General features: G+C 41.7%; 1 protein-coding gene across 7 annotated transcripts; it reads left to right on the top strand.

Moving 5' to 3' along the window:
* Positions 1-1859: 1859 nt before the first annotated feature.
* LOC136457936 (late secretory pathway protein AVL9-like) lies at positions 1860-23458 on the top strand. Of its 7 annotated transcripts, none has more exons than XR_010759850.1 (9): positions 1860-2501; positions 2630-2714; positions 3920-5203; positions 5349-5971; positions 6076-6216; positions 6361-6417; positions 6654-7428; positions 7510-8011; positions 23181-23458. XR_010759850.1 is itself a non-coding variant. In XM_066457950.1 (9 exons), the coding sequence occupies exons 7-9, from the start codon at positions 6406-6408 to the stop codon at positions 7749-7751; spliced, it is 1029 nt and encodes a 342-aa protein (XP_066314047.1). In that variant the 5' UTR covers positions 1860-2501; positions 2630-2714; positions 3920-3964; positions 5152-5203; positions 5349-5971; positions 6076-6216; positions 6361-6405; the 3' UTR covers positions 7752-8309. The 7 variants fall into 7 exon arrangements, 4 of the variants coding, with proteins under 4 accessions (XP_066314047.1, XP_066314049.1, XP_066314048.1 ...); XM_066457950.1 differs by lacking the exon at positions 23181-23458 and having other exon boundaries at positions 3920-3964; positions 5152-5203; positions 7510-8309; XM_066457952.1 differs by lacking the exon at positions 23181-23458 and having other exon boundaries at positions 3920-3992; positions 5152-5203; positions 7510-8309.
* Positions 23459-27104: the final 3646 nt, after the last annotated feature.

Here is a 27104-nt window from a genome sequence, read left to right as displayed (position 1 = left end):
TGTAGTGATAGAATGGTAAGTGTGTAGAAAGCGTAGCTAGTAGTGTGTAATATAGTTTTGTTTTCTGCGTCTTGCTCCAAATAGCAACGGTTAGTTTGTACAACGTCTAGTGTGTATAACGGCTATTTGCTTATTCGATTAGAAAATAAGAACAAACTTTTCTACAATCCATAGCATATGCTCCGTTCACTTGGCTGATAAGCCATGGCTAAAAGTACTGTTGGCTGATTTGTTGTGAGAGAAAAATATTGTTCATTGGCTGAAAAAGTACGGCTTATAAGCCAAGCAAACAGGACGTATTTACACATTCATCTATTTTGGATTCATGTATTTTTTTACTTTATATGTTACATTACATTTCTGCCTTTTCATGTGTTTTCTATTGCCATGTTCTAAATACCGCCTCAGTTCTTGCATCTACCATGCTAAAGTTAAAACAGTTCAACCATTGGAGACTACTATAGAATTATTTATAATACCATCTCCTACAAAATGTGAGCATTTCAACTGCCGATGTAGCATTTTAGAAAATTCACTACTGATTCTCGAACTTATCTTGAGTTATTGTCTAAATTTCAATACTCACAAATTGCTTTTTAGCGTGCTAATCTTAGTTTACTACACCAAAGCTGATCCAATTGCATCTACACACGTTCGACTGTTGACTTAACATGATACCATGGCTAGGGCAGGAGTTTTGTAGCCGTTTACAGCAATAATAAATGCAAGCATTGCACACATACTACACATACAACACAGCTGCCAAAAGCCTTTAAGCATGACACAAGTCTCTTTTGCAATTGGGGTTGCCATTGACACCTACTGGCTCATCTTGATTCATTGCTCCTCCAATCCCATTAAATTGGTCTTTCATATTTTATGCAACTTCTTCTGATATCAACCCTAGCCCAAACTTGTCCCTCTACAAAATTGGAAATTAGAAGCCAACACAAAATACCATAGCAATTCTATAAAAAGGAAAGGAAGCGAACTTACATTTTTTGTTGGGCAAGTGAAGACGATATTGTTTGGATTTATAGGGTATGCGATGTGAGCTCCATCACCTTCCTCCATCCATAGTGATAAGAAAATAAAGGTCAGAGGAGCATGTGGCCTCCTCTACATCCTCATTGAAGAACTCAATGAACTTGAAAAAAAGTGATGGAAGAGGTGCGCGGAATGGCATCTACAAAGAGATGGATAGTGAGGAGAAGGAGACAATTAGGGTTGTGAATGGTTGTAAACTAGAAACTACGCACGACGTTGCCGCGCGCTTGTCTGTGTTGGGCTACCCCGCATGCGTGAGTGAAAAATATTACGTATGTATGCTTGTGCACAACGAATTGCAGATGGAATGTATGTACATGTGACAGATACCAAACAGGGCCTAAATGGTATATCGAGTTATTGACTATGATTTCAAACTATACTAAATAAAATCAGCAGTAAAGATTCACACCCTACCGCTTCAATAAATCAATTTATATCCAATCACTTTAAGTTTCTTTCTCTTAGAAAATATATACTAGAGGGTGGAGCTTGTACTTTTTTTCAGTTGGAAACCTAAAACCTACGACAGCATGTCCCGAGTTGATCAATACATTGGCGGAGAAAGTGAAAAAAGGCATCATTGTTGTTTCATGCCGTAGCTGCCAAGGAGGAATGATGATTCCTAAATGCTAGTTTTCGTGCGTGCGCGTTAGCACCCTGGCATGCGCACCGCTCGCTGCCGTCCGATGTCCCATAGCGCGGACGTGGCCGTTCGATGCGCAGGCGACGGGAAGAGGTGGAATCCGCTCGGTAGGGCCCACTATCAGGCAACACTGTTTGAATTTTGGGGAGTCGCGCCCGTCATTTCCGCCCTCTCTCCTCTCTTTGCTCTCTCCGCCCCATCTCCTCTCTCCTCTGTTCGCCCCATCACCGGCGACGCCGGAGATCCACGGCGGTGCAGCCTCCCCGTCCTCCCCCGCGGCTGTCGCGCCAACGCTCCCCGGCGGCCTGCGCGACCCATCTCCGACGGCCGCGCAGGCCCCCTTTCCTCTCTCCTCTACCCATTTCGTCACCGACGTCGATGCAGGAGATCTGCGGCCACGCAGGCCCCCCCGCCCTCCCCTGCGGCTGCCGCGCCAGTGCTCCCTGGTGGCCTGCGCGACCCATCTCCGACTATCGCGCATGCCTCGCGCCCCTCTCAGCTGCTGCGTAGGCCTCGCCCCCTCCCAGCTGCTGCGGAGGCGCTCCTCGGCGGCCGTGGTACCCTCCCCGACGGCCGGTCGTGGTCTCCCCGGCGTCCGCACGCTCTCTCCATGCGGCCGTGCGGCCCATCTCCGACGGTCGTGCAGGCGCTCTCGGTGGCCGCTCGTGCTCTCCCTAGCGACGGCGCGGGCTCTCCGCGGCGACCTCACGCATCCCAGCCCGACGGTCGTGCAAGTGGGAGGTCTCCACCGACCTGCATTGCTTCGCGCCTTGCAACTGATTTCGCTGATGAAATCGACTCTGATTTGGTTTGTTCCCCTTTACCTTTCTAATGCATTTGTCCTTGTTACCCGTTTCAATGGATGTTGTTCTAACCCTACACGTTATGGCCGGTGGATCTTGCCTATTCAAATCCCTGGCGGATCTACCATTGCAGGTGCAGTATTGGACATTTGGACTTCAGTTGCAACTAGTGCATCTCCTACTACAGAGGTTTGGAATCTCCTACTACAGTTGCAACGGTGAGTTTATTTTGGGATATCTCAGACCTAATTTGTGCAGATCTTGAGTATTAGTGTGCACTAGGTATTAGGCCTGTTCTTAGTTTTGTTAACTACATGTGTGCATTTGTGTGGTTCCCCTCTCTGTTATTGTTGATTTATATTCAACTTGTGCGTTTCTCTGTATTTCTGAATGACTATGCATATGAATGTAATACTGCACACGAACCGGGTGGGGAGGGGAGGCAGGGGGCCTAAGCTAAGAATAGAATAGGCGGGAGAAGAGATGGCAGACACAACAGCATCTGTTGTGTGTTTTGCTGCGGCCAGTTTGGGGCTGCTTGGTTCTTCAGAGATACTATTATGTAATACTGACTTAGCCTGGATGCATGCTTGTTGTTTTAGTTTTCACGATCGATCCAGGGACGTCACAACAATTGCTACATGTGCTATCAATATAGAGGGCTGCCGCTTGGCTTTGTGTGAGTGGCTTTGTGGTAGTGACACCTACTCTTGAGGCATCCTGCTCCTTCCTACTAGTGGTACCCAATACCCACTACCCTCGTCCCTCCCAGCTAGCTACTCCTTGCCCATCCTTCCAATTCCATAAGCAGCAGTGCCGCGCCGGGGACGATGACGACGACATGCACCGGATCAGACTTTTCGCCTTTTTGGTGTATCTAAAATGGCCAAATGCAAGCCTTCCTGTACCAAAGTCAAGTAATAGATCCTTGCGTTTCACTCTTAATTCAAGCTTTGCTGTTTTGGTAGAATGATATGATTGCAAATACATACAGTACTATAATTATATGAACTTCAATTCCCTTCTCTCACCAATCATCGCCGGTATATATAACATCCAATCTAGAATTCTGAATCATAGTACATGTCTATCTGGTGCTGGTGATCACTGACATTTAAGAGTATATGTGAAGGTAGTCATGTAACTGTCCATAAAATCTAAGGGCTACAGGCCAAAAGTTAGGTGCAAGTCCTAACTGAAAGTACTCATATATAACCCAATAGAGTATGTACTAGTAATTGGCGCCACACTTTGCTGCTATTTAAAATTACCTCCAGTTTGCCCTGGCAAGCTAGGCATGTGCATGACAGCTCTGTTGCAACCTCCCTTGCATCGGACCCTTTGGTCGTAGGGCACCTATATAACTCTGTACCCCTAAAATCTTGCTATGTGGTTAACTGTTTTCCCTGTACTTTGAAATCAGGATTCTTCAGCAGGTGATGGCCGCCAACAAATCAGACACCTTTATGTAATATATTGGTTTGATCTTGCACACGGTCTGGATAGCACCATCCATTTTCTTCCTATTCTGGATCAATGCTTATTACTACCATATTGTTTCATTTGTTGAAATGGTTGCTGAAAATTTTTTATTTGAAAAATAAGGATAAAGATTAAGTGTGCTCACTATTGGTTTGTCTTTTTGGTTTTATTTCATAAGTCTGACATAGAGTGTTCTCTAAAAAATGGTTCTAAGCTTATGTATTGTATATATTCAGACTTTATTTGTTCGTTACCATAAGACACCCGTGATGCACGTCATAATTGCTTTCTTTTTCATACATAAATGCCTTGTGTATCATACTAAATTGCTAGTTTTTATTCCCACATATCTGGCCCAACTTTAACTTGTCCCTCTAATTTGTTTCATTGTTGTGTGTCAATAGCTTTCGTATATTGAGAATATCTTTCTCCTTGAAGTTGTATATTGTACGGCCATCCCAGTGCTCAGCATGCATGAGCATATGAAATCCACAATCATGGTTGTAATAACACAATATGCAATACTTATTAGATTTAGCCGATGTATAGAATCTACAGCACAAGAACCGGTTTTAATTTTCAACTTACTTATTCGATTGTTTTGGCACACCAATGTCCACAGCCTCGTAGTTCTCTATGTCTTTTTTTGAGTTTGGATAGTGTTTCCTCCGTAGAGTTTTAATGCCCTCCATGATGGTGTTGCAGCCTTTTCTTAGCCTTTCGTCTCCCAAACTCCTCATCGAGTCCATTACCTCGAATCTTTTTCCTTTTAGGTTTAGAACCAGCAAGTAGTAGTGTCCCACTGTGTCTGATCCATTGTTTCACATGGCCTCAAGCACAGGGAACATTACCTGTGTTGTTTTTGTTCACATCTCATTAGTAACACAACAAATCTGAATATTCGGAATTTTAGGAAAACATTCATATGTGAACACACCATCTGACGGTGGTTGAGGTTGTTATTAGCACGCCTAAATACGCGAGTCACCTGATTCCTATCAAGCTAGCCTGATTGTAGAAATGTCTGCCAAACAAATTATCCCATTCTCTGTATTGTTCCAAGTGCACAACTTGTAATACTGCATATGCATTGATCTATTTTTTTGTATCCACTTTTTGTTACCTTCCACCGTCAACATTGTCTTCAATTATCACATTTTTTATTGTATGCAGGAAAATGGCTAGAGGACTTCGACAGCAGCAACACGCATCTTCTTCCAATCAGGTATGTCCATACTTTCTGTTTTGTAATAATTATATATGTTGTATCTTTTCTGGCATATATGTGTGCCCCATATAGCATTTTTGTGTGTCACGTGTAGCCTTTTTTTTATATTTTCTTAAGCATTTTACATTTGACTACTGTTTAGGGTACAAGGAATGTTTAAGGTACAAGGAACCGAGCTTCTCCTTCTCGTCTTGTTAAGCTGTACAAGAAAATGACTGAATCTCAACGCAATAAGATAAAGGCAATCGGGTTTGGAGGCCTACTGAATATAAAATGTGATACACTACCAGCAAGGTTAGCAAATTGGGTAATGGTGGATTATTTCGATGCCGAGTCTTCGCAGCTGGTGTTTCCTGGAAGAGGTGTAATTAAAATCACAGCTGAAGTTGTGCAGTCTATCATGGACTTGCCAAACAGTGGTGATGAAGTAAAATATGAGCTTGATGTCAGTGCAATAGACTTCATTCAGGCCAAGTATAAAATTGCTCGAGGAAAAGCACCTATGATTGGGGCAATAGTGAAAGGAGTGTTGTCCACCAAGAGAGCTAGTGATGATTTTCTAAGGTCTTGGCTGATGCTTGCTGTTTCAACATTCTTGTGCCCCCTACCAGCATGGGAATCAGACCTAGATGCTACCCATCAATCATGGACCTTTCTCATGTTAAAGACCTCAATTGGTGTCAGTTTGTGGTTGACCAGCTGAAGAAATCGGTTTCAAAAATGGGAAAAAGGAGTTCTGTTAGGGGCTGCATTCTTTTCTTAGTTGTAAGTTTATTTCTTCTTCTTCTTCTACCAATGTCTATTTTTTCTGTTTTGCCTTGTTTGTATTTGATGATACCATTTTCTTTTGTATATGTGCTTCTTTTCAGATCCTATATGTAGACTCTTTGCTGGTTGAAAATGTTGACATCCCAACGACGATGCCTAGGATTGCAGCATGGTCAAGGAGCTTGGTAGATTAGGTAGTTAAGTTAGACACCAACCGTGACGACTCCTTTGGAAAGCTCAAGGTATGGATTATAACAGTTGTGCATTTTTTCTTTTTCTTATCACAAAAAATAACCCATGTTCCTAATCTACTCTTATTCTTTCTCTTTTAATTTATCAATCTTAAAAGTTCTGACCATACAGTTGTGCAATCTTCATTATTCCAGTTAGATGATGTGTGCAGATTCGTGTCTTCAAAGGTGTCATCAAACATGTCCGATCAGGTCTGTCCATAAATCTGATGTAGTATTTTTAAATGATTTGTTGGGCAATTACACTGTTTGTGCTAGGCAAATATAACATAGTAGTATAGTGATCATTAATCTGTTGTTTATAATCGTCTTTCATCCCATACTTTTCTTTTTCATTAATCTTTGTATCCACCTTTAAAATCCAGTCCAAGCTTTCCTGTCGTTTCCTCGCATTTGTTTAATGATCATGTCACTATTTTCACTTGTAGAAAAATAGGAAATTGACTACTACTGTGAGTGAGTTTTGTACTGGTTTTACCAACCTTATGGGTACTTTCTTAGAAAAAGTATCCAAAATTGAAGAACCATCTTCCACAACCAGTTCTCATGGAGATGGTGTTGCATCTGAATGCCAACCACCACGTGTAGAACAAAGGCAGACCAGGTCCAGGCAAACAAGACAGGCACCTGAGGATGATCAATTGCCTGATGAAGAAGATGAAGATGATGGCACTGATGATGATGAACATGACAGCGATGATGAAGAAGAAGATGAAGATGAAGATGAAGATGATGGCATTAATGATGAAGAAGATGATGGTGGTGATGGTGAAGAAGAAACTGCAGGAGAGTATTCTTCTTTAGAGGATACAAAAGAAGAATCAGATCCAGTTGAAGATGGGGGAACTCCACCCCTTGATTTTGATGATCCAGTTGATGGCATGTTTATTGGCAACATCAGTGAAGATGAGCACAATAGTCAAGATCATGTGCCTTTGATTGTGCGGTTAAGGAGGATGCATAAAGATACTAAAGCTGATAATCAAGATAAAGGCTCTGACAAGCATTCAAGTCCACCTATGTCTGCAGATGGCAAATCTCCAATACACTCTAGCCCTGAGAGAGCAAAAGATGATGAAAGGCCAGCTGAACCTCAACCTCTTGCATATATCCTACCTGAAAATCTTAAGAAAGTAGGAATTGCACACAATAGGAAGTTGAAGCTACGGCTGCCAAGTAATCGAGTTGAACAAAAAGATGTAGGTAATGTTGAAGCTACCTATTGTAACATTTTATTTCCTTTTTCTTCCATCTTTGCTTATATCTTCTTTATTTTATATGCAGGTGATGGTGCTGCCACATCCACTTCGGTGCACAATGTTGGAGAAGGCTGCAGTTTCAAGGTTTCTGTTTCAGAAAATATTGTCCAACAAGAAATAGGCAATGCAACAAATATGGATCCTCTAGATTTCACCCCTCTAGACTTCAAGCTTTTTTATGAAGACAACATTTCTTCCACCAAGTCTGTAGGAGGTTTTGGTGGTGCTACATGCTCACTTGATGAGATACTAGAAGAAGAATTTTAGAAGTTAGGAGATGATGCCATCAAAGAGAATGAATCAAGAAAGAGGAAAGCACTGGTTGAGGAGCCTAGTAGTGGAAAACTTTCAGTTACACTTGCATATCAACCTCTGCCAAAACGAGCTTTGAAAAGGCCAGCTACTTTGCGATCACCATATGTTGATTACACATCAAAGATGGATTTCAAGTGCACCAAAGATGTTTGTGATGTCTATGATGCGGTGTGTGCGCATGCAAGGTCTACTAGAGGAAGCCAACATACAGAGTATGTGTTTATGCTTAAGCAGTTTACTTATTGTGCCTTAGCAATTTTTCAATTGTAGCTTGGCAATTTAATAGTTTACTTATTGTGCCTTAGCAATTTTTCAATTGTAGCTTGGCAATCTAGTAGCATAAGCAGTATACTTATTTAACATATATGTTGTTGTTAATGCTTGCCACTGCCTTGCCATTCATTCTTTGGTTTAATGGCATATATGTTGCCATTAATTGCTTGCTGAATCTTTTTTCAGCAGGCTTAGACTATGAATGTTCTTCCATGGCCTGCTGCTGCTCTGCTATCATTCTTTTTGCTTACATGTGGAACCTGTTTCACTCATGGAGAAGATGTGCATGTTTCACTCAGTGTGCTATCATGTTATACTTGTTCATGCAAAATAATTTTTCTTATGATTGCTGAACCAATTAAAATCTCTACCAAAACCCTGAAACTAGTGGTAGCAGCAATTAGAATTTCAGCAGTAGCTAGCTGCTTGCTACTGCTATTTCTGAAAACCACCTCGGTTTGCTCAGACTTGACAAATTGGCAGTTTTAGGATAATTGCTATATAGGCAGAATATAGCAGGGAATAATGTGTTTGTTCAGTTTAGGGGACTGGAGATCGATGGATGGACCAGTTTAGTTTTGCATTCAAAATGATTTTTAGTGACTCGCTTCATAATCCTCTCATTCTACAAGTCAAGAACTCAAGATGGTGTCACAGTTTAGTTTTGCTGCACATTCAGAGTTGATGAGCTGCTGCTCGTGTGCGTGTGTGCACTCTGTTATCACCCTTTCTTCTACCTCTTGCCGTGAGTGAGTGTCACTACTACAGAATCGATTTTTAGAGGCGGCTCGTAACCATTGGTAGGGGCGGACCGCCCCTACCGAACCGTCTCTACAAATCATGCATTTGTAGGGGCGGTTCCTAGGTCTCCCCTACAAATCGATTTGTAGGGGCGGCTCGTATTACCAGCTGCCCCTACAAATCGATTTGTAGGGGCGGCTCGTATTACCAGCCGCCCCTATAAATCGATTTGTAGGGGTGGCTGTAGTACCAGCCGCCCCTACAAACAGGTATTTGTTTGAACCGCCCCTACAGTACGTTTTCCCGCAAAAAATTTAAATTTACAATTCAAAATCGCGTTGCCGAACGTCCCGCGACTAACGTTCCGAACCGCGTTCGCGTTGTCGAACGCCCCGCGACCAACGTTTCGACCACGTTCGTGTTGCCGAACGCCCCGTGACCAACGTTTCGAACCACGTTCGCGTTGCCGAATGCCCCACGACCATGACTACAAGCACAAGTGTATTCTATAAACTACAATTACAAGTCCAATTCACAAGAATATATATAATCCATCATTAAATATACACATTCTTATCAACGTCCTAGAGCTAGCCTTTCAGTCTCACGAAGGTGTTGGTACTGAGGATTTGTACCTAACTCAGACTCTCGGTCATGGTAGGCGCCTCTGACGTGTACAATCTGGTCCAATATGAAGTTACAAAGGTCGCCGACGAGCTCTAAGAGTTGGTCATCCTTGTATGGGTCTCTTTTCATTCCTTTCTTTTCTCTCCACTACAAGAGAACAAGTTTCGGTTTAGTATTTCATACCATGTATGAAGTTTTTATAATACGGGTGAAGAGGTTCAAACTTACCCTTAAGGGGTGTCTCCTGTAGGCACCGGTGTTACTCATCATAGAACATATATAGTATCCACAATGTACACTCCCAGGCCTCTGCTTAGGGCACTGTGTGTTTTGCATATGAAAATGTTAAGTAATGCTTTTGACAGCCATGTAACGGAGTACTGAAGAAGTAAGTTACACTTACCGCACATAGTGTTTTTATAGCTAGCTTTTCCTTCCTTGCTGGATCATGCCTTCCATGATGATTAGTGACATAGAACCTAAATGCCCTGTTCGAATTATTTTAGCAAATACAATTTGTTAGAATCCAAAAGTGAACGTTACAAGTATGTATACAAACATATAAGCTAATGAGGATTGTCGATATGCATACATCTTGAGAATTGATATGAAGTCTTTGTATGTCACCGTGTCCCTATCTAATGAATCAAAGACCCATGCCATGCTCCTCATAACATCGACGGCTATACAAATCCAGTGGTTGCTGCATGGATTTAATCATAGAACTAGATAAGCTCTTTTGCATCGAATAAAATATATCGAACAAAGCTTTAAGTATAGAGTTGAACTTACTCGAAGTTGTATGGTAGCCATATAGTAGAGTGTTGTTGGAGATTTTTGAAAGCCATGGCAATGTATACTGCAACCTTAAGGGACTCTTCCCTTAGTTTCATCGTACGGATGCACTCTTTCTTCCAAAGAGTTTTTGCAGCAGCTAGCTCTTTGGCATCCAGTGTCCACCGTTTAGGGTAATTAAAATTTGTTTGGGCTATAGCTTGAGGGTCTACATACCCGGCTTTCACACTTAACATTTGTTTGACAATGTGCACTTGCATTCTACAAATCACGGCGTGGGTTAGTTACAACACAATTCAAAGATTACATTCATATCATATCAGGAGGACAAGGACTTACAGGCACCACGTGCAAATTAGATTCATCTTCATTTCTCCCAGGAGAAAGCATGTGTGCATGTTATTGAAGTCAAAGATAATTTTTCTGGCTGGGCTTCCAAATGTGCTGGTGGGGAAGCATGCTTGTATGATATCTATGCTCGTTGGGAGAACACACAAGTACCAATCATGGAACCTTCTCATTCCAAGTGGTAGGCGCTGGATGTCCCGGTTTGGTAGGAAGGGCTTGCCTCTTTCATATGTTTTTGGGCAATCCTTTGACCATTCGTTGGCATCAACATTTGGATACTGCTTTGTAATTTGGTGGAGTTTGCTAGTGACGGCCTCCTCAGAACCCCGTGATGGGACTTTTTTAACTTGGTTCTCAGGTTTGAACTGGTCATAGGAATACCACTTGAACACCAACAAGACGTCTTTGATTGGAACATAAACTGGCCTTATGTTGATTGGAATCTTCTTTTGAAATTCCCATTCAGGCACGTCCTCATCTTCTTGTGCATCACCTTCTTCAGGAGGCACTCGTTGTTCATGTATCGGTTGTGCTTGTTGAGAAGACGGTGGCATATCATCATGCACTTGCTCGCTAGGAGGCGGGGAAGAATGTGGCATCTTATGAATGTGGGGGTCAGGAGATGGTGAAAATATCTCCCCGACCTCAACAACTCGCTCCAAATTTGGGAGAGGGGGAGGCGGTGAAGAAACAGTCAATATAATGTCCCGTTTATGCCAGAGGATGAACTACCCCATAACGTCTCCGAGTAACACCAGCCCCTTGGGAGTTGCGTAGTCTATCCTCCACTGCATGAACTCGGGCTTCACTGTATGCACCTCGACCCTAGTGTAGTCCGGTGGTATCTTATTATTATGGTGTAAGCCACCGGGAGGATGTGCCACACCCGTTGCCATCTCTATCATAGTGTTCTGCTGGCCGCTGAGAAACACCAAGGTGCAACTAGTTGGTTCCCATATGCGATCGACTAGGGTTATGACTATAGTGGAACCTTGGCTGCTAGGAACTTTCGGAGGACTGCTAACTAATGCCAGTTCTCCTAGCGGCGTCACTAATATCCGTGGCTCCGTAGACAGTCCTTGCTCCTCCAGCGCCTTCGCAACTAGAGCATTCACTTGGAGCTCAAGACTAGTCTCTCAGTCTCGGCTATGTTTCTTATACATGTGCCTGTCCTCTTTGAATCCTTGCTTCTAGGTCGTCCTTTTCCCTAGCCCCCTGGTGCGGCCTATGTGCTCCTTGTTTCCCATGCCAAGGCTAAGCTTATCCCTCTCTCTAGAAGGATTGAATGAGTCCTTCTCCTTGTCTTCAACATATTTTAGTATTCTTGATATCGCCTCTTGGGTCTCCGGCTTATCAAACTTAAGATTACTGTCGGATGATTCTGTACTCCTCGTATATATCCAGTTCCTTGAGCGTACCTTCAAATTCATCACATCGATATTCCTAGCAGCTGCGGCCTCTTTGTCCATCTTCCTAAACTGTTCTTCCTTGACATAGTAGCCACCGAGGCCTAGATGATGGTGGTGTTTGTTCCTCTTCGCCAGCTCGGTGTTACGGGCACTGAGCTCCAATGCCTCCGGTGAAGTCTTCTGAGCCACGAGCTCCTCCCATTGACTAGGAGTTATTTTGCCAAACTCGTTGAAGAGAGTTAACCCCTTTTGGATATACTTCATGTTGAGCTCCGACCTCCAATGTCGGAATGACTCTCCCATCATCCTGATAACATTTTTTTACCAATTCATGCTTACCCTCCGGAAATCTAAAATTGAGCTTCAGCTGCCTATCCCATAGTGCATTCTTTGTGTTCTCTAGTACCTCTTTCCAGTTAGGGATTGCTGGGTTCAATTTATCTCTTACTAGGGCCCCGATCGCATTACGGAATCATCCTCTTAATTCCTTTGGCTCAAGGATCTACCCTACTGGCCCGACCTCTGTTATCACATAGCATGCCTTATCTAGATATAGATTTCCTTTTCTATCCCCTCATTTCCTCTTAGGCTTGGTAGTCATGGTTGTGTCTTGAGGTTGTGGAGCAGAGGCATCGTGATCCGTCTCTGTGGCTGTTGCCTCTGCTCTCCTTTCCTCTACTCCGTCTTGTCCAGCGAGATGTCGCGGACATCGACGTTGTCTTTTCTGAGTTTCAGGATGGACCTATATATACGACAGGTCAAAGTGTTAGCAGAGGTAACACAGCCAAAGTTTTAGCAAAATTTACAAGCTAAGGCTTTTTCCCTACCTTCTCGTTCGGATCAAAATCCTTGTCCAAATCTTCCTCTGTTGGTCTTCTTCTGGCTTCACATGGGAAAGGATTCTCGGGACTTTCATATCTCTCTTATGAGTCATCATCATCATCCTCTTCTTCACCTTCAGCAGCCTCTCCTGCTCTTCCTTCTGCTCCCCCTTCCTCCTTGTCACACTGCTCCTGAGTAAGCATCACTTTTAGATCCTTTTCTAACTCATTATTAAACTGCTCCTGAGTTAGCTAGTCCTCTTGTGCTTGCTCCTCATTAGTTGGGTGCTCATCATGCTCGAGGCATCAGACTGCACTGTCTGGTGTCCACGATATTATTTCGCACTTTGTTCTAATAGATGCAAGAAAGTGTGCTTTAGGTATGCGAGAGGGTATAAGAAATTAAAAAGGGCTATAAACCAAAGTAGTCCTATAAAACAACAATATATCAAAAAAAGAGTAGTAACAGTGGTAGAGGCCTCAGAAACATGTCAATCATCATCTGATCTTGAACTTGTAGCATCAAGGCATCATAACAAAGAAGAGAGGAGAAGGTAATGTAGGGGCGGCTGCTAATGATGCTAAGTTCCTCACAAGTTCTTGATCATCAGCTCATATTCCATATAATGTATGGATTTAGACAATTTCATCATTGACAAAACAAAGGAGAGGAGAGGAGAGGGGAGATTTGGCAAAAAAAAAAAACCAACAGCTGCTTAACAAACATAGTGCAACAGCTGATGATAAAAGACAAGACAACAAGTCCTGAGCGAGTCCTAGGAGATTTGGCAAAAAAAGCAATAGCAACCATCAGTTAGTAGCTAGAAGTAGCAAGTAGTAGTAGTAAGTAGAAAGTAGTTGAGTAGAGTAAGTGTAGCAATAGAGTGGTAGTAGTAGAGTAAGAGCAGCAACCACTTAGGAGTAGCGAGTAGTAAGAGGAGTAGTAGTAGTAAGAGGAGTAGTAGGAGTAGTAAGAGGAGTAGTAGTAGGAGGAGGAGTAGGAGTAGTAGTGGTAGGAGTAATAGTAGTAGTAGTAGTAGCAGCAGCAGCCACTACACACCAGCAGTATATAAGAAAAAAAACAGAGAAGGAGTGGTAGTAGTAGAGTAAGAGCAGCAACCACTTAGGAGTAGCAAGTAGTAGTAGTAAGTAGAAAGTAGTAGAGTAGAGTAAGTGTAGCAGTAGAGTGGTAGTAGTAGAGTAAGAGCAGCAACCACTTAGGAGTAGCGAGTAGTAAGAGGAGTAGTAGGAGTAGTCAGAGGAGGAGGAGTAAGAGGAGGAGTAGTAGTAGGAGTAGTAGTAGTAGTGGTAGGAGTAGTAGTAGTAGCAGCAGCAGCAGCAACAACAACCACTACACACCAGCAGTATATAAGCAAAAAAATAGAGAAGGAGTGGTAGTAGTAGAGTAAGAGCAGCAGCCACTTAGGAGTAGCAAGTAGTAGTAGCAAGTAGTAGTAGTAAGTAGAAAGTAGTAGAGTAGAGTAAGTGTAGCAGTAGAGTGGTAGTAGTAGAGTAAGAGCAGCAGCCACTTAGGAGTAGCAAGTAGTAGTAGTAAGTAGAAAGTAGTAGAGTAGAGTAAGTGTAGCAGTAGAGTGGTAGTAGTAGAGTAAGAGCAACAGCCACTTAGGAGTAGCGAGTAGTAAGAGGAGTGGTAGGAGTAGTAAGAGGAGGAGTAGTAAGAGGAGGAGTAGTAGGAGTAGTAAGAGGAGTAGTAGTAGTAGTAGGAGGAGGAGGAGGAGTAGTGGTAGGAGGAGTAGTAGTAGTAGTCCATGTCTTTTGCAACATTCTTAGTTCCTTGTTTTATGTTACTTGGGCATAGTCAAGAAAGGAATATGAACAACAGATGGCCAATGAAGAAGTGGAACAGCTCCGTAGTTTCCTCTTCGCTACCTACAGCGTTTCACAGCTCTAGCTACAGACCTGACAGTGAATTTAAGTTGCTACACAGTTGCAGCGGCTGCAAGCTACACTGAACTAAAACCAGGCTGCAGGTAACTTGCATATAACAAAAATTGAAACAAAAAATTGCACCAACGGCTGCTGGTGCTAGGTGGCCACCACTACTAATGAGTGACACCATTTTGCATATAACAAAAGTAGTACTAGGTGGTTTGTAGCACTTGAACTTGCAAGGCCCACACCACTCGTGTTACGTGAACCAACAGAGGAAATGCACATGTCTTATATAAAGATGTCTATAATTGTAATGGGGTTATGAACATTATGATAAAATATCAAACTAGATGCCAAAACAAGATGAACTATTTATATGGCTTATTTTGGAACCAGAAAACTGATTCCCATTGTAGCAACGCATTGGCTGGCGTGTGCATGCGTGCTTTCATCTTATCTTATAATAATGTTATATCCTATCTGTAGAGTTGAGAGAGCTTCTAACAGCAACAAGTTAAGAGTTGGTAGGGAAGAATGCTAATTCCTGTATCCGTGATGGAATTTTTGCTAGCTAAAAGAAAATACTAGTCATGAACCATAAGACTTCTAGTCATAGCTACTCACTTGAGATACATATATAGCTGTCAGCTATTTTAAAGATCAAACATGTTTTGCCCACATTGGGAAGTTCTTTCCCTTTTCTTTCTATAATAAGGATCTATTTAGATTCAAAGAACAAACTGTTAGAGGAGACCAGCTAATAGTTTTTTATTAGTGGGCTATTAACTAACAACTAACTATTAGAGGAAACCAGCTAATAGTATTTAGCTAAATATTAACTAACATATTAACACCAGTTAATAATTTGCATTGACTATAAATAATTTATTTAGTATCAGCTAATATTTTTTATTAGCTAAATAATTTATTTTGAGCTATTAGTTAGACTATAGGTTAGCTAGGGTGTTTAGATCCATCAGAGCTACTTTTAACAGCTAACAATTAGCTTATAGGATACAAACAAAACCTAACTCATACGATCGAGAGTATCGTGCACATGTTTATAAGCTACTAGTAGACGTGGCATGTGGACACCACTTGCAACCAAAAGAGATATAATGATGTTAATAATTTTCAGTCCCCAAAGATTAGAGATGATTTAGGGCAAATGGTCGTTTCAGGTTGTTATTTTATATTTCATAAGTGTTCTCAATCAATATAATAAGCTCGGCCACTTGAGCTGGTTGCATTGTCTTGTCAAATATTAATAAAATCTGAATCTGTTAGGCAGCGACAGGATAAATCCAAGGACAATGGTTTTTTTCCCCATCCCAGCTTAGAACAGAGAAATCAAGAATCCCCGATCTCAAGAAATAGAGAAATCAGGTACCAAGATGTAGGTCTAAGCCCCAGACGAGATGGCACAGTGCAAGGTCTATATATATCCATAGATAGATAGGTACTTGGAGCTTGAGAAGTGGAAGAGTGTTTGCCGGTGGCGGAGAAGACGACGAGGAGGCCGGGCACGGGGTGCCGGGAGCCTGCGTCGTCGATGTGCGGGGGCGGGACGCCCGGGGCTAGGCACGGGGCACCGGGAGCCTGTGTTGTTGGCGTGCGGGGGCGGGACGCCGGGGGCCGGGAGTCTACGGCGTCGATGTGCGGGGGCGGGACGCCGGGGGCTGGGCGCGGGGCTCTAGGAGCCTGCGTCGTCGGCGCGCGGGGGCGGGCGCCAGGGGTCGGGTGTGGGACACCGAGCGCCGGGGGCTGGTGTGGGCGGGCGCGGGACCGGGACCGACGGCGAAAACCCTAGGCACGCGGGGCAGCGTGACGACATCGGAGGAAGAAGACAGCGCCCAGACTAGATGACTCCCGTGCGCCCTTCTTTTTATACTCGGGACTATTTGTAGGGGCGGTTCCTGATCCAGCCGCCCCTACAAATGCATTTGTAGGGGCGGTTCCTGATCTAGCCTCCCCTACAAATGCATTTGTAGGGGCGGTTTCTGATCTAATCGCCCCTACAAATATTTTTCATTTTTTTAAATTATAAATTCTATATTTTTTATATCATAAAAATACAAAGTAATATAATTTTTTTTTGTATATGCACAAATATAATATTTTATATTATTCTATATATGAAGAAATATATATATAAACAATTTTAGTCAAAACAATATAGAAAACAAAAAAAAACAAAAATTAAAAATTTGAATTTTAAAACTTCGACTACAATTTTATGACATTAAATGAAATAAAATGAAAATGTTGTAAACATAAAAGTTGCATAACTCATCAACATGTACAACTTTTATTTTGGTCATCTTGTCATGTGACTTTGTTTGAACGATTCAAAATTTGAAATTCAAATAATTTGAACTTGAAACAATATTTTAAAAGAGTAAATAATTTTAGATGAAAAACTCATGAATACCAAAGTTGTAGAACTCATTAATATGTACAACTTTTATTTTGATCATATTTTCATTTGACCAAATTTGAACTGTTGAAATTTTGAATTTCACTAAATGGCAACTTCAAACAAGATTTTGAAACCTTAAATGATTTCAACAATAAAAGTCGTGAACATAAAAGTTGTTGAACTCCTCATTATCTACAACTTTTATTTTGGTCACTTCTTTATGTAACAAAGTATTAGTAAATATTGTTCATAAATTCACATATGACTCATAGTTTCATGAATTATACGAGAAACATATTGATTTTGAACAATGTTTACTATCACTTTGTCAGATGAAGAAATGATCAAAATAAAAGTTGTAGATCTTGATGAGTTATACAACTTTGGTATTCATCACTTTTTCAGCTGAAATCATTTAATGGTTGAAAATCTCGTTCAAACTTATCATTTTTTTTAAATTTGAAATTTTGAAGTGCTCAAACTTTGTCAAATGAAAAGAATGACCAAATCTAGGGCAAGATTTTAGAAAATTTTAGGAAAAAATTATCACATTTGGAGTTAGTATGAGGGAGAGAGACTAGTTACAAAATTTACCCAGAGATTAAAAAGAAAAATCACAATTGTTCATGATGATCCTGAAACTTGTAACTAGTTTTTCTCCCTCATACTAACTCCAAATGTGATAGTTTTTTTCTCTAAAATTTTCTAAAATCATGCTCTATCATTTTAGTCTAGTCATCTATCTTTCTTACTAATTTTGAACAATTTAAATTTTAAATTTCAGAAAATGACAGCTTCAAACATGATTTTCAAACACTAAATGATTTTAGCTGTAAAGGTGATGAATATAAAAGTTGTATAACTCATCAAGATCTCCTACTTTTATTTTGGTTATTTCTTTATTTTATAAAGTGTTAAGTGATTTCATAAAGTTTTAGTAGTAATAGAGTGGATGTTCAAATAGAGTCATCTGGATGTTGCAAAGGGTAGTCTCACACACATGCATAAAATGTAGTCTCATACACATACAAAAATATGTAGTCTTACACACGTACATAAATATATAGTCTCACACGCATGCATAAATAAAGTCTTACAAACACACACTTACATAAACACTTCACGTTCAACAACTAGCTAGCCCGCTGTAATGACTTTCCCATTGACACCTTTTCGTTCCCATAGCATTATGTTTTTGGGAAGGTTTTTTTCCACAACACTGATCTTCTTAGGAAAGTCTATGAATAGCGGCATCTCATCATAGTTATTGTAAACTTCAACATCGTCCATGCTATCAACTCTAATAATGTGCTGTTTCCCGAAGGCAACCACGTGCTTTGTCTTCTTCTTCGGGGGAGGTTACTTTGTGGGTCAGATATATAGAAAACTTGTGCGACACGTGAAGCGAGCACCCAAGGGTCATCTTGGTAGCCTAGATTCTCAAGGTCTAGGACTCTCAATCCGATCTCATTCAGTTGATGTTGTTTGATCCAGCGGCATCAAAATAGGGCCACTGTTATATCCCTTCCATAGTCAAGTTCCCATATCTCTTCAATGATGCCAAAGTATTGGATCTTTCGCCCTAATCCATTGAGAGCCTCTATTCGAACGCCGCTGTTTTGGTTCACATATTTACTATCCTTTGCGTGGGTATAGTACGTATACCTATTGATGTCATAAGCATTTCAAGATGTCACTTGTCTCGATGGCCCCTCCGTCAACCTACTAATGGTAATAGAGTCTATAGTTTCTCCAGGCGGTATGTTTTGGTCCTTCACCCATGTAGTTTGTCGTTGCTTGTGTTGTTTCATGACCCAATCATCCGAACGACCATTTCTCTTCGCCATAATGATAGCCAAGTGTTCATCAATATACGGTTGCATCAATTATGTACTCTGCAAGACACTGTAATGTGCCTGACTCACCTCTTTGTAATCATGGTCGATGAACACTTTTCTACCACTGGTGCCCTTCTTAGCCAGCCTACCCTTGTGATGAGAATCGGGTTTACCAATTACTTTCTATACTTTTAGGTACTCTTGACAGCACTCGATGACTTCTTCAGTACTGTAACCCTCTTCATGGAGCCCTCTAGGTATGCTCGATTATGCACATATCGACTTAGAACTGACATGAATCGCTCGTAGGACCATATTTCATGCAAGTAGCAAGGGCCTAACGCCTATATTTGATGAACCATGTGAATCTTGAGATGTGGCATTATATTAAAAAAAGCAAGAGGTAAACACATCTCCAGTTGGTTTTGTGTCTCCATCACAAATTCATGTAGGTCACTCAGCTCTTGCTTGCCAATCGTCTTCTATGAGATCTTCGAAAAGAAGTAGTACATGCGGGTGATGGCCATTTTTAAGAACTCTAGCTTTATAGCCCTGATTGTAATAGATAGAAACATTGTCAGCATCACATGGCAATCGTGAGCCTTGTAGTGTGTTATTGACAAGTCATTCATCGACACTAGCTTCTTCACATTTGCTGAAAACCCAGTCGGGACTTTGATCCCCCTCAAGAAAGTGCATATAGCTCTCTTCTCGTCTGGTGTTAGGTTGAAGCATGCCGTGGGCAGAGTGTATTTTCCATTAGCCTCAGGTACCGGGTGAAGCTGTGCCATCACATTTAGCTGCACCATGTCTTTCCATGCTTTCAGACCATCCTTTGACTTGCCTGTGTCCATCAAGGTAGCAATGAGACTCTCAAAGACATTCTTCTGCACGTGCATAGCATCAATGGCATGAGGGACCTCCAAGTCTGGCCAATAAGGCAGATACTAAAAGAATATCGATTGTTTCTTGAAAGGTACGCCTTCGACAGGAGGTGTGCTTCTATCTCTGTTCATCCCATCTAGATTCTTCTTTCCATAGACGACACGTATATTTTTCACCATTCTGTACACGTGTTCTCCGTTATGACGTCTCTCCGGAGGGGGTTCAATCTCTGGGGCGTTGTCATAAAATCTAAAGAACAATTTGCTACAGTACTTGTGACTTGTCTTTAAGAAGCGTCAGTTCCTTAGGTAAACTATCTTCTTGGATGCATCCAGGTACACCCATGTAGTACCATTCAAGCAAACCAAGCATCCTGTCTTCCCTTTGATCTGTCTAGACAAAGCAAACAACGCGGGGTAATCATTGGTAGTAACAAATATTATTGCTCTACATATGAAGTCCTCCTTTCGGAACGCATCGTATATCTGCTCCCCATGCCTCCATAGCCTCTCCATTTCTTGCATCAAAGGCTCGAGGAATACATCTATATCAATGCCTGGTTGTTTAGGGCCAGAAATAAGAATAGTGAGGAGAAGGTACTTTCTCTTCTGACACAACCATGTTGGGATGTTGTACATGGTCAAGATCACTGGCCATGTGCTGTGGTCGCTTATCCTCTCATTGAAGGGATTCATTTCATCGGTGCTCAAGCCAAACCATATATTCCTTGGGTCATCGTTGAATTCGTTATGCTTCTCATCAAACCTTTGCCACTGACTACAATCAGCTAGGTGTACAATCTTATCATCATCCACCTTGCGCTCATCATCCCACCATGTCATGAGTGTGGCTTCTTTAGGGTTTAGGAAGATACATCTCAAGTGGTCGATCACTGGTAGGTACCACATTACCAAGGCAGGAATTCTTCTCTACTTTGCATTGTTGCCTAATGGAGTGTCCTCTCGGGGCTGAAATTCTTGTACCACCTTTTTTATACCCTTCTTATTCCTCTTTTTCCCCGTGTAGGGTTTGTCCCCACCGTAAAGGTCATTGTTCTTGTACCAGCTGGCCCCACACCGAGGATATTTATCCAGTGACTTGAACGTTTCGCCACAAAAAAGTATACAGTGGTTGGGGCATGCATGGATTTTTTCAACCCCCATTGTCAATAGACTTATGACCTTCTTCGCTTGGTATGTGTTGGTGGGAACTGAGTTTGGTTGTGGCAGCACCCATGATAGGAGATGCAATAGATCATTTAAACTACAGTCTGACCAGCCGTACTTAGCCTTCATGATGAGCAGCTCAAGCACAAAACGTAGCAATGTCCAATGTGTCAGACAACCCTTTTCAACACTATACACAGTCTCCTTCGATGCTTTTGTTACCCTTTCCAAATTTTCTAGACCTTTCGGGCTATTTAGTAAAATCTCTGGTCCAAGGGCTCAAATTATGTCCTCCAAATCATCTCCATCCCCGACACATGCTCCACCATCATTATTGGCACCACCTTCGTCGTTACCATCTCAACCACCAGCATCACCACCTTGTTCATTACCAAACTCAAAATCCATTCGTGCATCAAGTTTTGCTGAATATTAGGACATGGATTCTATGGTTTCATCGTCGTATTCCTCCTCATCCTCGTCGTTAACAATAACCGTTTCACCATGATGAATCCACACTGTGTAGTCCTCAACAAATCCTCGTATAATCAAATGTGATCTGATGATAGTCACATCTGTCCATGCCATACGGTTCTTGTAATCTTTATAGGGGCAAATAATTGTATCCTTATTCTCTTTCAATGTCGTTGCATGCTTCTTTGCGGCTTCAATAAATTTATCCACCTCTTCACGGAAACCTGCCTTGAACCTTAACGAACCATACATCCAAGAGTTCCTGTACTCCATCTTTTACAACAACAATAAAACAAACATTAAAGGACTACTTATTTAGATATATATAAAAATAAATCAAAGTAATAATTACTTGAGAATAAGTGTATATACTTTAGATATATATGAATATAAATCTAATATAATTACATGAAGCATACAAACACACCATGGTAGAGAAAAATTAATTAATGGCCCATTTATCCATAAATAATTAAAATACATATTTATTGATTACAATAAACAATTTCAAAGACAACAATTAGCAACAATTATACTTTACCCAATATCTTTCATACAAACCCTAGTCCAATTTCATCAAAAATAAATTTACAAAAACGAAATTAATAAAAAACCAAACCCTAGATCTAGATCCACATGTACATGAAACATCCATAAAACTAACTAATTGTTCACTAAAATCAAGAAACATGGACCAAATAAGGGTATGATCTTGTTCTCCTCCCTAATTTACCCTAGTACATTTAAAACTTGGATCTAATTTACTTCATAAGTAGCTCAAGCACCATAGAAGAGAGAAAAAAACAAAACTCTAATTACTCACTAACCAACCATTAAAACTTCAAAAAAAGTGTGGAATAGCATTTTCTTACCTTCTAGAACCTCTCCACCAAAGAATTTAAGACTAAAACCTTTCTCCCTTAGTAGAGCAATTTTTAGGAGGTGCCCAAGACCTCCCCACCTTTCTTTCATGGGTTGGAGTGAGTGACTCGAGGAGGAAGAAGGTGCTGCAGCTGTTTTATATGTGGGTCATTTGTAGGGGCGGCTAGTGATTGAGCCGCCCCTACAAATCGGAGCTATGTATATGAGGGCATTTATAGGGGCGGCTCAATCACCAGCTGCCCCTACAAATAGCAACTCCAGGGGCGGCTGGTGATTGAGCCGCCTCTACAAATCAAACCCTATTTGTAGGGGCGGCTCGTATCACCAGCCGCCCCTGCTGTTCCATTTGTAGGGGTGGCTGGTGTCTGGGCACCCAAGCACGCCACTGTAGGGGCGGCTCCATCACCAGCCACTCCTACAAAAAAATCGAACCGTTGCTAAAAATCGTTTTTTACATAGTGTGTGGTGTGGTGCTAGTGAGCTTGCTGCTCACCTGTGCATGGAGTCGAGGGCCAACAGGGATAGGATGGCGCTGAATCTGAGCATCGCCAAAGCCAATCCATCTCTCACATGTGAAAAAAACTAGCACTACTAGCAGTACTATACTGACATGTGAAAAAAAACTAGCAGTACTATACTGATTTGAATGCAATATTATCCTCCCACAATTTTTTTCAGTCTAGCATTTATTTAGTTGTGGCTAAGTAGTTTATTTATTTTGCCCTAGCATTTATTCTGTTCAAGCTAAGTATTTTATTGATTACAGCCTACGAACTTTATCTGACATCATTTTTGTTTTGTGGCTGCAAGACAATGATAATAAATTTCTAGGAGTTCTATGTCTATCTGGAGCTCCTTGCTGCATTAGTTAAACCAGGAGGCCACCTACATAACACTGTTGCAGAGATAGCAATTCAAGTAATTGACAGAGTGAAAACCCACGGCAAGCCCATCAAGCGTGTGCTTCCATTACGAGTCGCTATCAGATTCTATATACATTCTTATTTAATATAGTACATCTTACGAGCGGTCAGATTCTATATACATTCTATATACTTTCTTGCTTAATATAGTATAATTTAGCTAGCTGTAGACTTTCCCCTTTTCTTCACAATTTCTTCATTCACATTCAAATATTTTTACATCTGCCCATTACCAATTTTGTAACTGTCTTTTAGCATTTTCTCTTTTTTGGCAGACATTTCTATAGTCAGGCTAGCTTGATAGGAATCAGGTGACTTGTGTATTTAGGCGTGCTGATAACAACCTCGACCACCGTCAGATGGTGTGTTCACATATGAATGTTTTCCTAAAATTCCGAATATTCAGATTTGTTGTTACTAACGAGATGTGAACAAAAACAACATAGGTAATGTTCCATATGCTTGAGGCCATGGGAAACAATGGATCAGACACAACGGGACATTACTACTTGCTGGTTCTAAACCTAAGGGGAAAAAGATTCGAGGTAATGGACTCGATGAGAAATTTGGGAGACGAAAGGCTAAGAAAAAGCTGCAACACCATTGAAAGGTCCTTGTTTGGTTTTGGTAATTCAGTGATAACCTAGGTAGACTAATTGTGTTTATGTGAGATACACAGGTGATTAGTCCACAGGTACATGTGTGTGAGCAACATATGCCATGAATGTGAAAATGGCTTGGAGATATTGCAAAGCTCACACATGTGATGATGAAGGAGCTTAAATGCACATGAGACATGACATTGAGTCATGTGATCAAGGTGGAGAAGATCAAGATAAGACTTGGCTTGATGGACTGGTTGCAAGCGTGAAGGGCAAGTCGAAGGCTTTGGAGTGATGGACCGCATGGCAGTGAAGCTTGAGCAAGACTTGGCGTCGATGGACGATGGCAACGGTGAAGAGCAAGTAGAGTCAAGATCGATGAACCAATATGATCATGTGATGATATGAAGTGGATCATATCATTGTTGATCGTGTTGGTGCATGTGTTGCATCGACATTGAAGGAGATGGAATGGAATGCGCAAGGCAAAGGTATAACCTAGGGCATTTCATTCCACCGATCATAGGTGTGTAGAGAAGTTTATGACCGGGTTTAGGATAGATGGCCGTACTATCAATAGGTGTAAACTTGTTTGCATATCGGTCATCTAGTGTCACTCGAGTGATCTAACTTTGCATTGTCGCTAGGATCGAGTGGCGTGGCAAGTTGAGTGGTTAACATCCTTTGAGAAATGATTGTGAAAATTCTAACACACATACACGAGTTAGCTCATTGGAGCAAGGGTGAAGAAGTTAGAAGTGAAAACGAGTTGGTCGTGAAGATGCTGCCGTTGGTCAACTAACCGGACGCTGGATCTAAATGCACCGAATGCTGGCAGGCTACGTCCGGTTAGGCTGACGTTCGATGACGCAGAAGCTGGAGTGTGACCGGACGCTGGCTGCGTCCGATCAAGTGTGACCGGACGCGTCCGGTCGAGGTCGGTACCTTACTAGAAACGACCGGACGCTGGGGGTCTAGCGTCCGGTCAGTTAAAAGCTGCTGTGTCCAGTCAAGTCAAGTGACCGTTGGAACTAGGACACGTGGCCGTCTGTGGGCGACCGGACACTGAGGTCCAGCGTCCGGTCAACACGACCGGAGCGTCTGGTCGGCCCGATTTTTGCCCGGTAAAGGGGTAACGGCTAGTTTAGCCCTTGGGGCTATAAATAGAAGTGGCCTTCGGCCATGGCTAGTGTGGAGCACCTTGGGAGACTTTGTGTCCATGCTTGAGAGTGCTTAGGAGCTCTCCATCTCACACATACTTGATAGCGATCATCCGATTGTGTGAGTGAGCGATTCTAGTGCGATTGCATCGTGAAGTTGCATCGAGTGGCACTAGGTGATCGAGTTGCAAGCTGGTGGTGCTTGTTAGTCTTGGAGGTTGCCACCTCCTAGATGGCCTGGTGGTGGTCTCCGTCGAAGCGTGCAAGAAGCTTGTGCGGCGCTCTAGAGAAGTGCTTGTGAGGGGCATTGTGCTCGCCCCGCGGGAGCCGCGAAGAGCAACTCTAGTAAAGCGTGTCATTGAGCTACCCTCACTTCCGGGGTAGGTTCTTGCGGCGCTCGACGTGCAGGCTTAGCGGGTGATGCTAATTAGCCGCCGAACCACCAAGTGAGCGGTCGACACAACGGGGACTAGCGTGTTGGCAAACACGTGAACCTCGGGAGAAAAATCATCAGTGTCAACTTTGTTCTTCCCGTTGGTTTGCATCCCCATTACACAAGCTTGCAATTACTTTTATATATATTAAGCTTGTGTAGTTGCTATTGTAATTAGATAGCTTGTGTAGCTTGCTAATTACCTTCTTGCTTGTGTAGCATAGAAGTAGCTCCCTTACGTGACTAATTTGGTTTTAGTAACCTTGTTAGTCACATTGCTTAGTTTGTGTAGCTAAGTATTTGCGCTCTTTAATTAGGCATTGGTTGCCTTGTTATTGAGTATTACTAGTGAGCTTAGTTAGCTTTGTGCTTTGCTTACTAGCATGTGTAGAAGCTCCCTTGTTGCTTAAAGTACTAGTAGCATAGGTTTGTGTAACCTTGCTCCTAGAATTGTTTAGAAGAGCTCTAACTAGCCCGACACCTTTGTTGCATAATTGATATCTTTGCAAGGTGCTAGTGAACATAGATAGAGGGGTGTAGTCTTGGCTAGACCGATAGTTATAATTCCGCACTTATTTCGGTTAGCCGACACGATTAATTTTAGAAAAGACTATTCACCCCCCTCTAGTCCGCCATCTCGACCCTTCAACCATCATGGAGGGCATTAAAACTGTACGGAGAAAACACTACCCAAACTCAAAAAAAGACATAGAGAACTACGAGGTTGTAGACATTGGTGTGCCAAAACAATCGAATAAGTAAGTTGAAAATTAAAACCGGTTCTTGTGTTGTAGATTCTATACATCGGCTAAATCTAATAAGTGTTCATTGTGTTATTGCAGCCATGATTGTGGATTTCATATGCTCATACATGCTGAGCACTGGGATGGCCGTACAATATACAACTTCAAGGAGAAAGATATTCCCAATATACGAAAGCTATTGACACACAAGTGGGTGACACCCCAACAATAAAACAAATTAGAGGGACAAGTTAAAGCTGGGCCAGGTACGTAGGAATAAAAACTAGCAATTTAGTATGATACACAAGGCATTTATGTATGAAAAAGAAAGCAATTATAACATGCATTGCGGGTGTCTTATGGTAACGAACAAATAAAGTCTGAATATATACAGTATATAGGCTGAGAGACCATTTTTAGAGAACACTCTGTATCAGACTTATGAAATAAAACCAAAAAGGCAATCCAATAGTGAGCACACTTAATCTTTATCCTTATTTTTCAAATAAAAAAATCAGCAACCATTTTTCATTAACTTAAGAATATGACAAAACATATTACATTAACTTAAGCACCACCATCTCTACAAATTAAAAAAATTATTCCTTGAAAACTAAGTCCTGGAATCCTTCCTCCCCTTCATCACTTCTCTTCAATACTTCTCTTTTTCCTGCATGTTGTTGCATTGTGTTCTGTTGAGCCACAAGCACTGCATCTGTTTGGCTTCCTTTTTGAATGCACTTCTAGTGCTGATTTCTTTCTCCTTGTCCTCATACACCCTTTAGTATTTGTTATGTCTGGATCCAAGACTATAGTGTTCTCATGGGGAGCAGCCAATTCAACTGTAAGGCACCTTACAGTTGTGTTTGAGAC

The sequence above is a fragment of the Miscanthus floridulus genome, chromosome 6 (assembly GCF_019320115.1).
Source record: "Miscanthus floridulus cultivar M001 chromosome 6, ASM1932011v1, whole genome shotgun sequence".
NCBI classification, from domain to species: Eukaryota; Viridiplantae; Streptophyta; class Magnoliopsida; order Poales; family Poaceae; genus Miscanthus; species Miscanthus floridulus.
Note: the sequence above shows the minus strand (reverse complement) of the source record. Positions and strands in the feature narration are given on the sequence as shown.